At 41.0% G+C, this 12,163-nt stretch overlaps 2 protein-coding genes across 6 annotated transcripts in view; both read right to left on the minus strand.

Annotated features, from left to right (window-relative positions):
• Positions 1-990: 990 nt before the first annotated feature.
• Positions 991-3,542, minus strand: TTC32 (tetratricopeptide repeat domain 32). Of its 2 annotated transcripts, none has more exons than XM_063330533.1 (3): positions 3,241-3,542; positions 2,987-3,147; positions 991-1,879 (listed from the first exon to the last, which is right to left on the minus strand). In XM_063330533.1, exons 1-3 carry the CDS (start codon positions 3,525-3,527, stop codon positions 1,752-1,754), a joined length of 576 nt encoding a protein of 191 aa, XP_063186603.1. In that variant the 5' UTR covers positions 3,528-3,542; the 3' UTR covers positions 991-1,751. The 2 variants fall into 2 exon arrangements, with proteins under 2 accessions (XP_063186603.1, XP_063186604.1); XM_063330534.1 differs by having other exon boundaries at positions 1,740-1,879; positions 2,911-3,147.
• Positions 3,543-4,079: 537 nt separating this feature from the next.
• WDR35 (WD repeat domain 35) overlaps positions 4,080-12,163 on the minus strand; it is a 43,255-nt gene continuing 35,171 nt past the window's right edge. For 2 of the 4 annotated variants that reach the window (XM_063330530.1, XM_063330529.1), the window contains 7 exons: positions 11,308-11,440; positions 10,208-10,318; positions 8,938-9,102; positions 7,776-7,916; positions 6,817-6,973; positions 5,926-6,166; positions 4,080-4,838 (listed from right to left, as the gene is read on the minus strand). In XM_063330530.1, coding sequence (XP_063186600.1) covers positions 4,691-4,838; positions 5,926-6,166; positions 6,817-6,973; positions 7,776-7,916; positions 8,938-9,102; positions 10,208-10,318; positions 11,308-11,440 — 1,096 coding nt within the window. In that variant the 3' untranslated portion in view covers positions 4,080-4,690. The other 2 variants (XM_063330531.1, XM_063330532.1) reach the window with 2 other exon arrangements.

Here is a 12,163-nt window from a genome sequence, read left to right on the forward strand (position 1 = left end):
CTGGATGGGGCTTTGAGCAACCTGGTCTAGTGGGAGGTGTCCCTGCCCATGGCAGGGGGTTGGAACTAGATGATCTTTAAGGTCCCTTCCAATTCTAACCATTCTATGATTCTATATTCAACTGTTCATACTCTAATTGCCTCGGCATGCTAAATCAGGAACAGGCTTAGTTCTAGTTCACCTTCCCACCATCAATTAAGAGCTGGTAAAATTTCTCAATTTTTGAGACTGAGGTGACATGAAAAGTGCTGAGTCCTTAAAAATATACTTAAATGTTGTTTTGGAAACAGAGCACTAAGATATAAAAATGGAAGCAACGCACATGCTTAATATATCCAAAAAAGTCCAAAATTAAACTTTGGGGGAAAAAAAAAAAAAACACCACCCCAACAAACACAGCCTGCTTTCCGAACTGTAAATGGTTACATTTTGCTATCATACATCAAATTTATGTAACTTCAAAATTGCTGCTGTCAAAGGTCATGAAGCAAGAGAGGTAAATGCAGCCCTGCCTCAGCCCCCTGCTCCAAATTTGCTCATTGCAGCTGTTGTAGAATTTCTGATCTCAGAATGTGGCTAGGGAAGCTGTTGAGAGGCCCAAGTCCGTTCTCGTGACTTACCCTAAAGCAAGCTCTGTACTTGTGCAGGCTCCAGGATCATCCAGGGAGAAACTCACCATAAGCAGCAGAACTGTCATTAGCATAATTTATTTAAAAAAAAATAAAGGCAAAGACTATTTCTTTCATTAGAACTTGTACAACTATGAACATGCAAGGGTTTTTCTTATTGATGATTCAGCAACGGTCCCTCCCATCACCTGAGAAGTGAAGCTGCCTGGGTACTCCCAGCCAGCTCCATCAGATTTCACAGCGTATTTTTCAAGCAATCGGCCTTTTTCAACAAAAGGAGAAAGTCACGAGTCCTACTGCGAACAGCCCAACTACATTCTCTACCATAAGCTCTTTATAGACAATCATGAGATAAAAAAAGTACGTGTTCATTTTTATTCACACAATTATTCATCTGTCCAATACTTTTACAGTGGAATTACAAAAAAATAAGTATGCTCTGTTCCTACCTGTTTATGTAATGTAAAACTACCTCCAGGAGTGAATGAATGTACGAAGGATCGAATTCTTATACCATGTTCCTCCTGCAAGGTACAAATGGCGTTACCTAAAAATATCTTACCGGTTGCATTAAGCGTTTCTTAATACAGAAACACTCTGAAGTGAAAAATCAGTTACCATAGCATCTGAAGTACAGCACCTTATAATTAACAATTGCACTTTTAGCTTAAATACAATTTACAAATGTGGACAAACACTATCACTGCTAAATCACTGTACTTCTCACATGCTCCAATCTTAAGTATTTAAATGGTTTATACAGTTTGCTTTTTCTTCCCCACGAAAGACTGTTTAAAACAATCTATGGAAGAGTACAAAGACAGTTTTAATGAAACGACTAGACTTCATTAGCTGTTACTGAGCTTCCAACCCCTTTATGAAGTACTTCTGTACAAAATCTGTATAAGTATCTCACATAACCTAACATTGTTCTTTTCCTCAACACTAACAACATCCAAAAAATAGTTTCTTTTGCATCATAATCCATTTTTAACTTATTTACTCAAGAATGAGGTTTCTTCCGTAGGTCATAACAGATGTAAATGATCTTGTGCTTCATCCATCAATGACAAAAATCACACAAATGCTTAGCAAAACATTTTCACACCACTAGCTGCAATTTCAATAACCCCGCTTTTGTTTTTCTTCTTTATCAAGAATAGCCTGTTTTAGACTCAATGCAGCGTCTTCAAACTGGGGGTTTAACTCTAGTACCTTCCTGAAATCTTTCATGGCCTCATCAAAGCATCCTGTCCCAAAAAAAAAAAAAAAAAAAAGAATTATCTTTCTGTAACTGCTCAAACTTACAAAACCACAAGTGAAGAATGACTCCTAACATTTTCACTAGCAGCTGCACTTACAGGACCCACTACATTTGGATTCTCTAGGGTACCAAGTGGGAGTCAAAGATCTTCAGAGCAAGAACCCGAGTGCCTATTTTTGAAACTTAAATGGGCTTAAAGCTCAATTCAGCCAGCTTATTCCAAGGGAAGGAGTCAAAAGGCCCACGCTTGGGCAACTAACAGCCAGGCTGCCTTAAACCTGGAACACAGACTGGAGAACAGACTGCTTCCCAGCTGATGCCTTTGGTCCAGCTCCGTTCTCCTAGGGCTCTCTCTCGTCCCTTCTGGGGACTTTGCATTGGCTTTGCAATGGCCAAGCTACAACAAAAAGGAACAGGGATGTCATCTTCTTATGGCATATTCAAAACCCGGGAAGCAAACTGGATGACTGACAGCCCAGTGCAGGAGGCTGCTCTCACTATGGCTGCACCTGCTTAAGAGATGCTTTACCTTTGGTTTAACAGCAATATTTGGAATTGACTGTTGCAAATTTTTCCTAGACCGAAACCACAACTCCCCCCCTATTTTTCCCTGAATAGTATCATTTCAAATGAGACTGCAGCACATCTGCAAATAGGGATCTCTGAAAGCATACACAGGGCAGACTCATATCTGTAATGTCCTGTGATCGCTTGAGAAAACGCTCTCTCCATCTCGACCGCTTATTTCTGCCTATTGTGTGTGTGACGCCTTTTCCTGCCGGAGACAGGCAGGTGCCTCCATCGGTAAATCGGTGGGAATTACCCTGCGGCTCCGGGTGAATCCTGGGATAAACCAGCGCTCTGGGCTGTGGGTCAGCCCCGGGAGCGCTCCCTGCCCTGCGGCCGCGCTGAGAGGGCAGGCGAGCAGCCGTACCGGGGCCGGTGGCAGGGTCAAGGCCCGCCGCTCTGCCCACAGGCCCGGGTCGCCCTGCCCCGGCTCGCCCTGCCCCGGCTCACCCGGGGGAAGGGCCGCGGGCCAGGCGGCTCTGGCATGACCGACGGCGCGGCGGGGGCCCCGCGGCCCGGCCCGTACCCAGCCGGTAGAGCACCAGGCCCCGGTTGTAGTAGGGCACCTCGAAGCCGGGCTGGCACTGGATGGCGGCCGTGTAGTCCTCCATGGCGGCGGCGAACTCCACCCGAAAGTACTTGATCTGTCCCCGGTTGTTGAGGGCCGTGGCGAGGTCGCGGCCGGTGCTGGGCGGGGGAAGAGAGAGGGAGAGCGGCCATTAGAGGGAGAGCGGCCGTTAGGGCCGTTAGCCGCTCCCCCGCCCCAGCCCCGGCACGTACCCGGCGGCGGGGCCGCGGTCGATGAAGCGGCTGTAGAGCTCCTCCGCCGCCGACAGCCGCCGCGCCGACAGATGCGCCTGCGCCGCCGACAGCAGCTCCGCCGCCTCCCCCGACATGGCGGCGGCGCCGCCGGCAGTGACGTCGGCGCGGGCCTGGCGCGCCGTTACGTCACGGGCACATGAAGGGGACGAACACAGTGCTCCGCCCCCTCCCCCCGCCACCGCGGGGCCTGCTGGTGACGCGCGGAATGACGTCACGGGCCTCGCCCGGAGTGATATCACTGGCATAGTCTAGAGTGACATCACTGGTACAGCCTGGAAATGACGTCACTGCCACAGCCCGGAAATTACATCACTGTGACAGCACTCTACCACACATTTCTACAAAGGAAAAAGAAGCTCAACGAGCAGGGGCGGGTATTTAATATTTTCCCTACAAAGCGGTGTTTATTCTTACGCGGCCTCGGTCGGGCGAGCGGCGTTCCTTGCCCTGAGAGACAGCGCAGGGAGGCCTGGCGCTCTCCTCGCGGAAAGGAGGGCACAGCCCCCGCGTCACGCGTGGTGGCGGCTGCCCAGCGCCAACCGCTCCCCAGGAGAGCTCTGGGCTCACGTCCGGAAAACACAAGGGCGAGGGGAAACAGCGTCCTCAAACCTCGGTGCGTAACAAGGATGAGGGTTCAGCTCTGGAAAGGGCGCTCAGCAGCTGCTCGCTTGGAGCTGCTTGAGGAAAGTGGCTCATTGGCAGATGCCAGGTTGAAGGTTCATGGAGGTTTCTCCTTAACCAGCTGAAGACGTCACCAAAGCTCATGGGCCCAGACACAGAGTAACGGCACCGACGGCTAAATGCTGGCGAGCCCTTTATGGCCAGGGTGGGTCTAAATACAGGCGGCAAAAGGAAACGGCACAGAGGTGTCAGCCTAAGCTGGTACCATCCCTCTGGAAAAACAGTAGTAGAAAAAACATCTACAATAATATTAGCACAGCTACCGTGGCATTATTTCAATTCAGGAACTCCTTCCTTCCAACAATTGTGAATTTTGAGAAGACCCAATAATTTCCTATGGAATTACAAAAAAAAAAAAAAAAAAAAAAAAAAAAATATGGAGCTTGCTCAGAGTAAAAGGTATTAAGATGAACCTACATTCAATGCGCATGGTGTTGAAACTAAGCTCAATTTACAGTTAGGAAATAATACTTTTACCTTAACACTTTATTAAAAATGTAACAAAAATTGAGTCAGTTACACAGTTGTTTCTTCACATAGATGGAAGTGGTAAAGGTTTCTCTTGGGGGTGTGGGTTTGGTTTTTTTAAGTGTTTCTCTAATAGTGGCACTATCTGTTACAATGCAGTACCTGAGTTGTATTTTAAAATGTAGTACATTGGTAACATTTTAGAGAGTATTTTTAGGAGACATAACAGATACAAGGATAAGCAGTCCTTTATCCTCTGCTATGCTGTACTGTGGCACAGAGGACAGAAGTTATAATTGTTTGCTTCTTTGGCTTTCATGCAGTGCTTACATACGCTGCACATCCAGAATCGATACTCCAGGATAGGTTCTCCTGTTGCAACACACACAGGAAGTTTCCCATCTCCACTGTTTAAAAAAAAAAAAAAAAAAGTAAATAACGCTGAAAGAATAAAAACATTGTTTCAAAATAGCAACACAGACTTGTTTTGTAGAAATTTGCAAAACAGCATAAATATTTAATTGTGTGCCTACAGCTAGTTCCAAAACTTGAGATGCTCATCTGTAAAATACAGCTTCTTTCTTCAGATATGCGACACTTCTTGATTAGAAGTTATTAAGTCATGTATTACTTCACTGTTGACATAGCCAAGTATGTAAATCTTCACACAAGAGAATGCACACCCCCAGAACCAGACGGTCGACAAATCAGCACCACCAGATCCAAAAGATTAAGTGAAAAGGAGGAGTGAAGGCCATACAAAGGTAAGGTCCCATTACGACACCTGCACTACTATTACATTTACACCTCTGAAGAGTCAACATGAAAGCCACTAGTGAGATTCAATACATCTGCAAAGTAAAATCAAACAAGTTAAAATCCTATTAATTAAAAAAAAAAAAATTGATTCACAATCAGTTTCCATGCTTGTAAATTCCATGCTGTTTGCAGGAAACATGTCAAAGACACCACTGTGGGTACTGCTGCTCCAAGGACTTGCCCTTTGAGCGTGCCCTCCACATTCTAATACTTTCACCTGACACGCTCATCTTCTCACACCACGTAGATTTAGGTAATTCACAAAACACTGGACACTTACTGGTTAATAATGGTTAAACATTCACTAGTTGACATTTGCATCACACCACAATGGTGATGCCAACAGTAACATTATTACTTTAATGGCACGGGACACCTTATCGAAGGTCCTAAACCTCCTGTGCTTTGTCCACATGCATTTCAAATTAAGATGAAGTGACATCTTTATGCCCCGTTCCTCAGATACAGTCAGTGTCTATTCTCCCTAACAGAACAGTGTTGTATTACCCTTTCTGCAAACTGGACGGCACCTGCCTTGTTCTTGCCAAATGCTTGGTTTAAGCTGCAAAGCACCTAATTAACTTGGTCGCACAAAACCTGCCAAAACTCAAAATACATACAATAGCAGAAAAAAATTGCTAGTATTATTACAGTATCACATAAATACAAACCCACCTCTCGAGAACATCATCCAGATCAGATTTTTTGTTATACTTCGGACAATGTCTCGTGAATATCTCTAGAGCGAGCTCTTCATACTGTTGCCTCTGCTCTGGCCTAAGAGTTTCCAAGGATTCTAGTTTAGCGAAGGCTTTTGAACAAATATCAAATGCTCTATTTGCACATGCACAGAGTGCCAAAAGGGAATAGATTTCAACTGCAGGGATAATGTCTTCATAATCTCGCAAATGAAGAGCTAAGAAATAAAAAAACAAAAAACCCAAGGAAATTATTACGTGTCTTCTGAGAAATGCAAGCATCTGTATGAAGTATTTACTACTAGTAGACAGTATTTAATCTTACAAAATTGGACGCAATGAATCAATGTCTTTTCATTGACATGATTGTGAAGGATGTGTGGTTCAACGCTTTTTAAAAATAAATAAAAATAAGGGGATTTGACTGGGAAATTAAAGTGTCTTTTTGAGACACTTTTTTTTAAAACATGTTGGAAGTATTTGAAATGGACCTTCATTACTTGGACAAAGTATAGGGCACGATTTGCTTCTCTAACTCCCACGTATTTTTATGAAGCTCTACAGGGAGGTCTGATACAAATTCAGGCATGCCTTAAAATTTAAAGAAAGAAACAAAACAGTCAACAGCACATCTACAGATTGTCCAATTTCACCAAGTAATGTTTGATAAGTTAGATTTGCATTGTCTCTCAGAAAATACTTTCCAGGTATCTTGACTGTAGCTATACTCAATTCATTATGTGTTTTGTTTTGAATTCCATGGATCTAGCAAGAATAGAAAAGTGTGCCAACTATAAATAAAACGATGTGCTGTGCAGGTCTGGAAAATTAGAAAAGTTTCTTTACAGCGTTAAAAATAAAGTCCTACCTGTTTTAAGTGCTGCATCTACAGAACCTTTATAGAGCTGTCTTTGTGCAAGTATGAAAAAATGGTAAGCCTCGGCTCCTCGCCAAGCATTGTCTGCAAAGCGATTAGTCGAAGAAAGAACATCTTCTTCTAGCAAACCAGCCAAAGCTGAAGCAGTCTGAAAACAAAGCAGTATCACAAGCAATTTTTATACAAAACAGATACAGCAGGAAATGGGGATGTATGAAAAGAACTTTTCTGTACTTGGTGATTATGCCACTGCCTGTGTTAACTAGGGAAAATATAAATACGTGGACCTAAAATGAACATTGTTAGATATTTTATACAGTGCACAGGCAGAACATGTGGTGCAGATTTCCAAAGATAAATACCATATACATGTGTACCAATATATTCTGTGCACATCTGCAAACTGGTTCGTAGTTTGGATTAATATTGCATTTCAACACCAGATCTCTTAAAACTTTGTTTGAACCATTTCATTTGTGCGTATGAAGATGAAAGTGTCAGCTGAGAAAAAAAAAAAAAAAGCCTTCCATTTGCTTCCCCCATATCTGGAGCCATCGCCCTGCTAAATTACAGCCAACATAACTTAATCTAATCACAGATCTCTCTTTGGGATTGATACTTACTCCTAAATGACAGAAAAATGAGTGTCTCGCAGGAAAAAAAGAAATCTGGAGTTTCTTAGTATGATTTTCATTGTTATAGTGAAAACATTAAGAAAAATATATTAAACTTAGGAAGCAAAATATCTATTAACACATGTGATTTAGATGTTTTAAAATAATACTTTAAATAATACGTTTTCCTGGAAGACTTGCTTTAAGGAAAGCTTTGCTCTTAGCAGGAAAAAGCGTTATTAAAAAACATAATAGCCTCACATGAAAATAGCTTTATTTATTCTGACCAGGTAGCACATACCACAATTCAGAAAGAAAACAAACGAATCACTTTACCTCTGAATCTTTTCCTTTAACTTTTCCCCTTTGTGCATTTTGTATTTGTTCATGGCACTGTTCTATAAGTAAGGCTGATAATACATAAAGCTTCTTAACTCGCAAGGGCTTTGTCCTTTTCTTTGCCTCCTCATCTGCAATCTTAAAAAACAAACCCAAGTAATTTAATGTAGATTTAAAACAAAAAAAAAATATATTAAAAGAGTCGCTTTATTCTTTTGGACAATTGCATGCTTGTACAAAGCTAGGAAATCATGCCAAAAAACGATTCTGCATTTGAATGTAATAATTTAGACTGCAAACAGAACTATAAACGAAAATGTCAAAGTGAAGAATGCACATTATTCTATATTTATTTGGCTAACAAGTATATAAAGCCAGATTCTCAGGAAGGATAAATCAGTGTAACCATATAGAAGTCTATTGACTTAATATAAAAATAAACTAAAAAAATAGCAATTTTTAAACATCAAAGTTTAAGAAATACATAGCTTTCAACAAGGTCTGGTGGTTCTCCCAGAAAAGAAGAATGGCTTTTGAAAATAACATATATATTACTATAAATATTTGCTGTAAAAATTACGTGTCACTCTTACAGACTTTATAAGCTATGTACAGAAATCTCTGCAGCCAAACCAAGTCGAAGCAACATCTTTATCTTAAAAGCATACCACAGCAGTTTCTACTTGAAGGTACTGATTGAAGAAATACCAAAATTTAACTTCTAGTTAATGACTGTGCTATTTTTAAAAACAAAGGAGATAAAACTCATCCATACAACATATGAAATAATGTGGACATTGCACCCAGGCAGGTCCTGCTATACTCCTTTACCAGGCCATGTGGGGCAACAGGACCTTTTTTGAGGTGCAGTTCATCTCCTTCGGGAGTGAACGTCTCAAAAGAAATCTGATGGCTTGTGTCCTGAAAGTCTCCTCTCTGCTGGCTACAGGGGACACCCAGGGTAACTATCTCAGACAGAGATACCTGAACTTAGGAGATGGATTAGTCTTTGCAGTATCCTGTATAATGACATCTGCTAATTGCCTGGACATTGTTAACACTAGAATGTTAGAAGATAGAGAAAATAAAAGTAGCATGGAATTAATAAGAGCTAGTCCAAAAACCCAGTTATTTGACATAAAAATAAAACCTGCAATACCTTGAACATGAGCTTAGCAGCTTCAAAGAAATAATTGGCTTTGCGATAGAGTTCTATAGCATCAAGGATTTTATTCTTTTCCAGTAAATGACTTGCATATCTGGCTAACAAAGATCCAATCTCTTTCATATTGTGATTTTTAGCCAGCTCCACAGCTTTATTCCACTAGAAATGAAAGCAGACAATCATCAACCTCATTTTTTCAAATACATTCTCAGAACAAGCTGGTTATTCATGAATAGTCTGCAACATTTGCATGCAATACTTCAGCACCATTTAGAACCAGGCTACTATAAAATTAAAAGCAAGAGAATACAAATGCTAACATCATTGCCAATCATGTGATACTGGAGGTCTGTGAAACAAATGCTGGACCTCTGTCCAAAACCACATACAAAGCAGTTGCTTCTGCTTTGGTAAAAGCTTTGCAAAATCATTTCATTGCTGCTCATAGCTGGACACGTGGATTTCAACACTTCTGATATTTCTAAAACCCAGACTCTCAAAACCATGTCTAAAAGAGGACTTCAGCCCAGAAGCTTAAGGCACAAACGCTTTACTTATCTTTCTATACACTTCATTTTGTCGGTGAATTTTCATGATCTTCAACAGTTCAGCTACTGTGTTTGTCCCAAATCAAAAGTTTGGCAGTACTGAGAAATGTAGCTGAATCTCATACCTAAGGGCCCTTCAGCTCCATAAATTGGGAAATTGTTCACAGCAGAGAGACAGCACTAGCCAGTCCTGCCATTCCCATACATCAAGTTCCTCATAGCCATCCTCAGTGTCTGTCTTACTTGTGTTGACACAAACGTTTGCACAGGTAAGTCACGCTGGGGAGCAGCTCTAGCTGTAAACATACAGATCATTTTTCAGATCAGTTCTGAAAAATCCTAATGCAGCCACAAACACATTTGCATCTGTACAAGGAAGGAGGGGGATGTGGAAAACGGGAAGCCAGAAGCTCTCCAGTCTTCCTCCCATTCTGTCAGGAGGCAGCACGGCCTGGCTCTACGAAGGCCACAAATGTCTGTATGCTGAGCACGCCTACCAGACGCACGCAGAAGTAGCACTGCTGCACATAGCTTTGTCCCTTCAATTGTCTAATCCTAATTTCAGATAACCGCCTTAAGCACTGAAGTATGAATTTTCCAGAAGTCATGGCGAATCATCAGACGCTTAACAAGGACTTGTATTTAACTGGGCATTAGGATAGAAATCTCACTGTTAAATTGGTATCGGTAAAGCAGATTATCTACTGCTGTTTTACCTGGTTGAGATGTACACAGGTATCTACCGCATCCTTTGGTCGATTGCATTTCAGAAAGGCTGATACAGCTTGTTCACACATCCCCACTCTTACAAACATATAAGCTATATCCTGCAAAAAGCATCAGCATCACGTTAAATGCACTTTGGGATTTTTAGGGTGTTGCGTAGCAATTGCAATCCTATTACATTCTTGTTTAATTCCAAGAAATTGGGGGAAAGAGGTTGTTTGCTTCACGGATTCACTGAAGACAACACGCACTGTTGTAAATCTTTAGAACAGCGTGCTACTTTCACACACTGCTTCTAAATTTAAAAAAAAACCTATTTAAAAATTTTTCTTTCAAATGAAATCATACCAGAACTATGGTCTTACTATTTAGAGTATTTCACAAAACTTCACTATTAGAAAGAGGTTAAAAAAAAAAAAAAAGTGCTATGTCTTGCTTTGTTCAAACAATGGAAAATGGCATTAAACGAGCATGTTTTGCATTTTTTCAAGCATTTTGGATTAATCATCTCATAGTTTTAAATTAGCTATTACTTGGTAAGTCATTTCAGGCTATGCCATCTACTTTCCCTCTTTTCAGCAGAGTATCTTCAGTTTTCATCGTACATTACCATTCCCTTCCCGTGTAAGGAGTTAAACCAGGGATAGCAACAAGGAAGAATTTGGGGCAAGAAACACCCCAGTGTAGACTAGACAACAAAATGAAAACTAAACAAAGTGTCCAGCCCTGAGGAGTGACTTCGCAGTGAAGCAGAGCTATTTTAGAGAGAAATGCCACGATTTGGGGAGGGAAGCAGTGAATTATGGCTTAGCCACGTGGCCATAAAGCATGATGAATAATCATCATGAATCAGATGAATGATGAATCAGGTCTTTCTGGGGAACCTGGACAATAAAGGAAAGGAAGAACAATGGAGTATGAAAACAACAGTAATATTGGAGATCAATACCAAAGTAAGACCATTATATTTTTGTGAGTAGGTCATACACTGCATTCTTTCTCCCTTTCTTTCTTAACCCTCACAAGATGGGAAATTTTAAATAAATAACTGAGCATAAGACAATGAAAAATAGAAGTCCTTTTTCCTTACAGGGAGCAATTTATTATTCTCTGGAAGGGAGTTAGCGAGATTCTCCAGTCCTTGGTAGTCCTCTAGCATGTAGTAACATTCAGCTAAACGTTCCTGGTTTCGTCCTTGCACATAATACTGTACAGCATTTAACCTAGCAAGAAAAAAAAAAAAAGTGGTGGCTTCTGATATATAAACACAAGTGAAGCTTTTCATTGTGTAAGTCTTTTGCATTTGTAAATTTAAATGTACATTATTTTAAATAAGTAACTTTGCTTGGAGATCTTTTGTAGCTTGAATTTTACTGTTTTTCTAAAATGCACTAGAAGTTTTCATTTTCAGAGATCATTATACTTAAGTAGCAGCAAGATTGATTCTCTGACTAGCATAAGGTTAGGAAAGTCAAGGAATCTTAAAACTGTATTCCCACATCTGCACAGATCACGTCTGATGATGGACAACAACTTGCAACTAAACTTTCAGAAAAGGGCTTTACTGTTGCGCCCACATATTTTAAAACACAAGCACTAAGATCTCCAAGACCATTCTCCAAAGTTACCTAAAGCATCTAAATACCAACTTTCAAAATCTAACCACAAGTTTTCAACTGCCTTGGGACCCAAGCTCTTTGCGATAATACAGTGTGGGTAATTGCAATACATAGCGAAGCTGTGGAAGAGAGAGAATGTTCTGGATGCTAAAAGTTTACATGGGCTTAGAAGGCAACAACAGAAGTTCATGGAAGAAAATTTCTCTGCAAGTTATTAACTATGAAGACATCACCACTGGCTCGTAAGTACCTGACTGCAAAATGTGTTCTGAAGAAATATTACTACATGCGTGCACTGTTATTAAAATCTTCCTTGGGTGTCCAGTT

Source organism: Chroicocephalus ridibundus, chromosome 3, assembly GCF_963924245.1.
Source record: "Chroicocephalus ridibundus chromosome 3, bChrRid1.1, whole genome shotgun sequence".
In the NCBI taxonomy this organism is placed as follows: domain Eukaryota; kingdom Metazoa; phylum Chordata; class Aves; order Charadriiformes; family Laridae; genus Chroicocephalus; species Chroicocephalus ridibundus.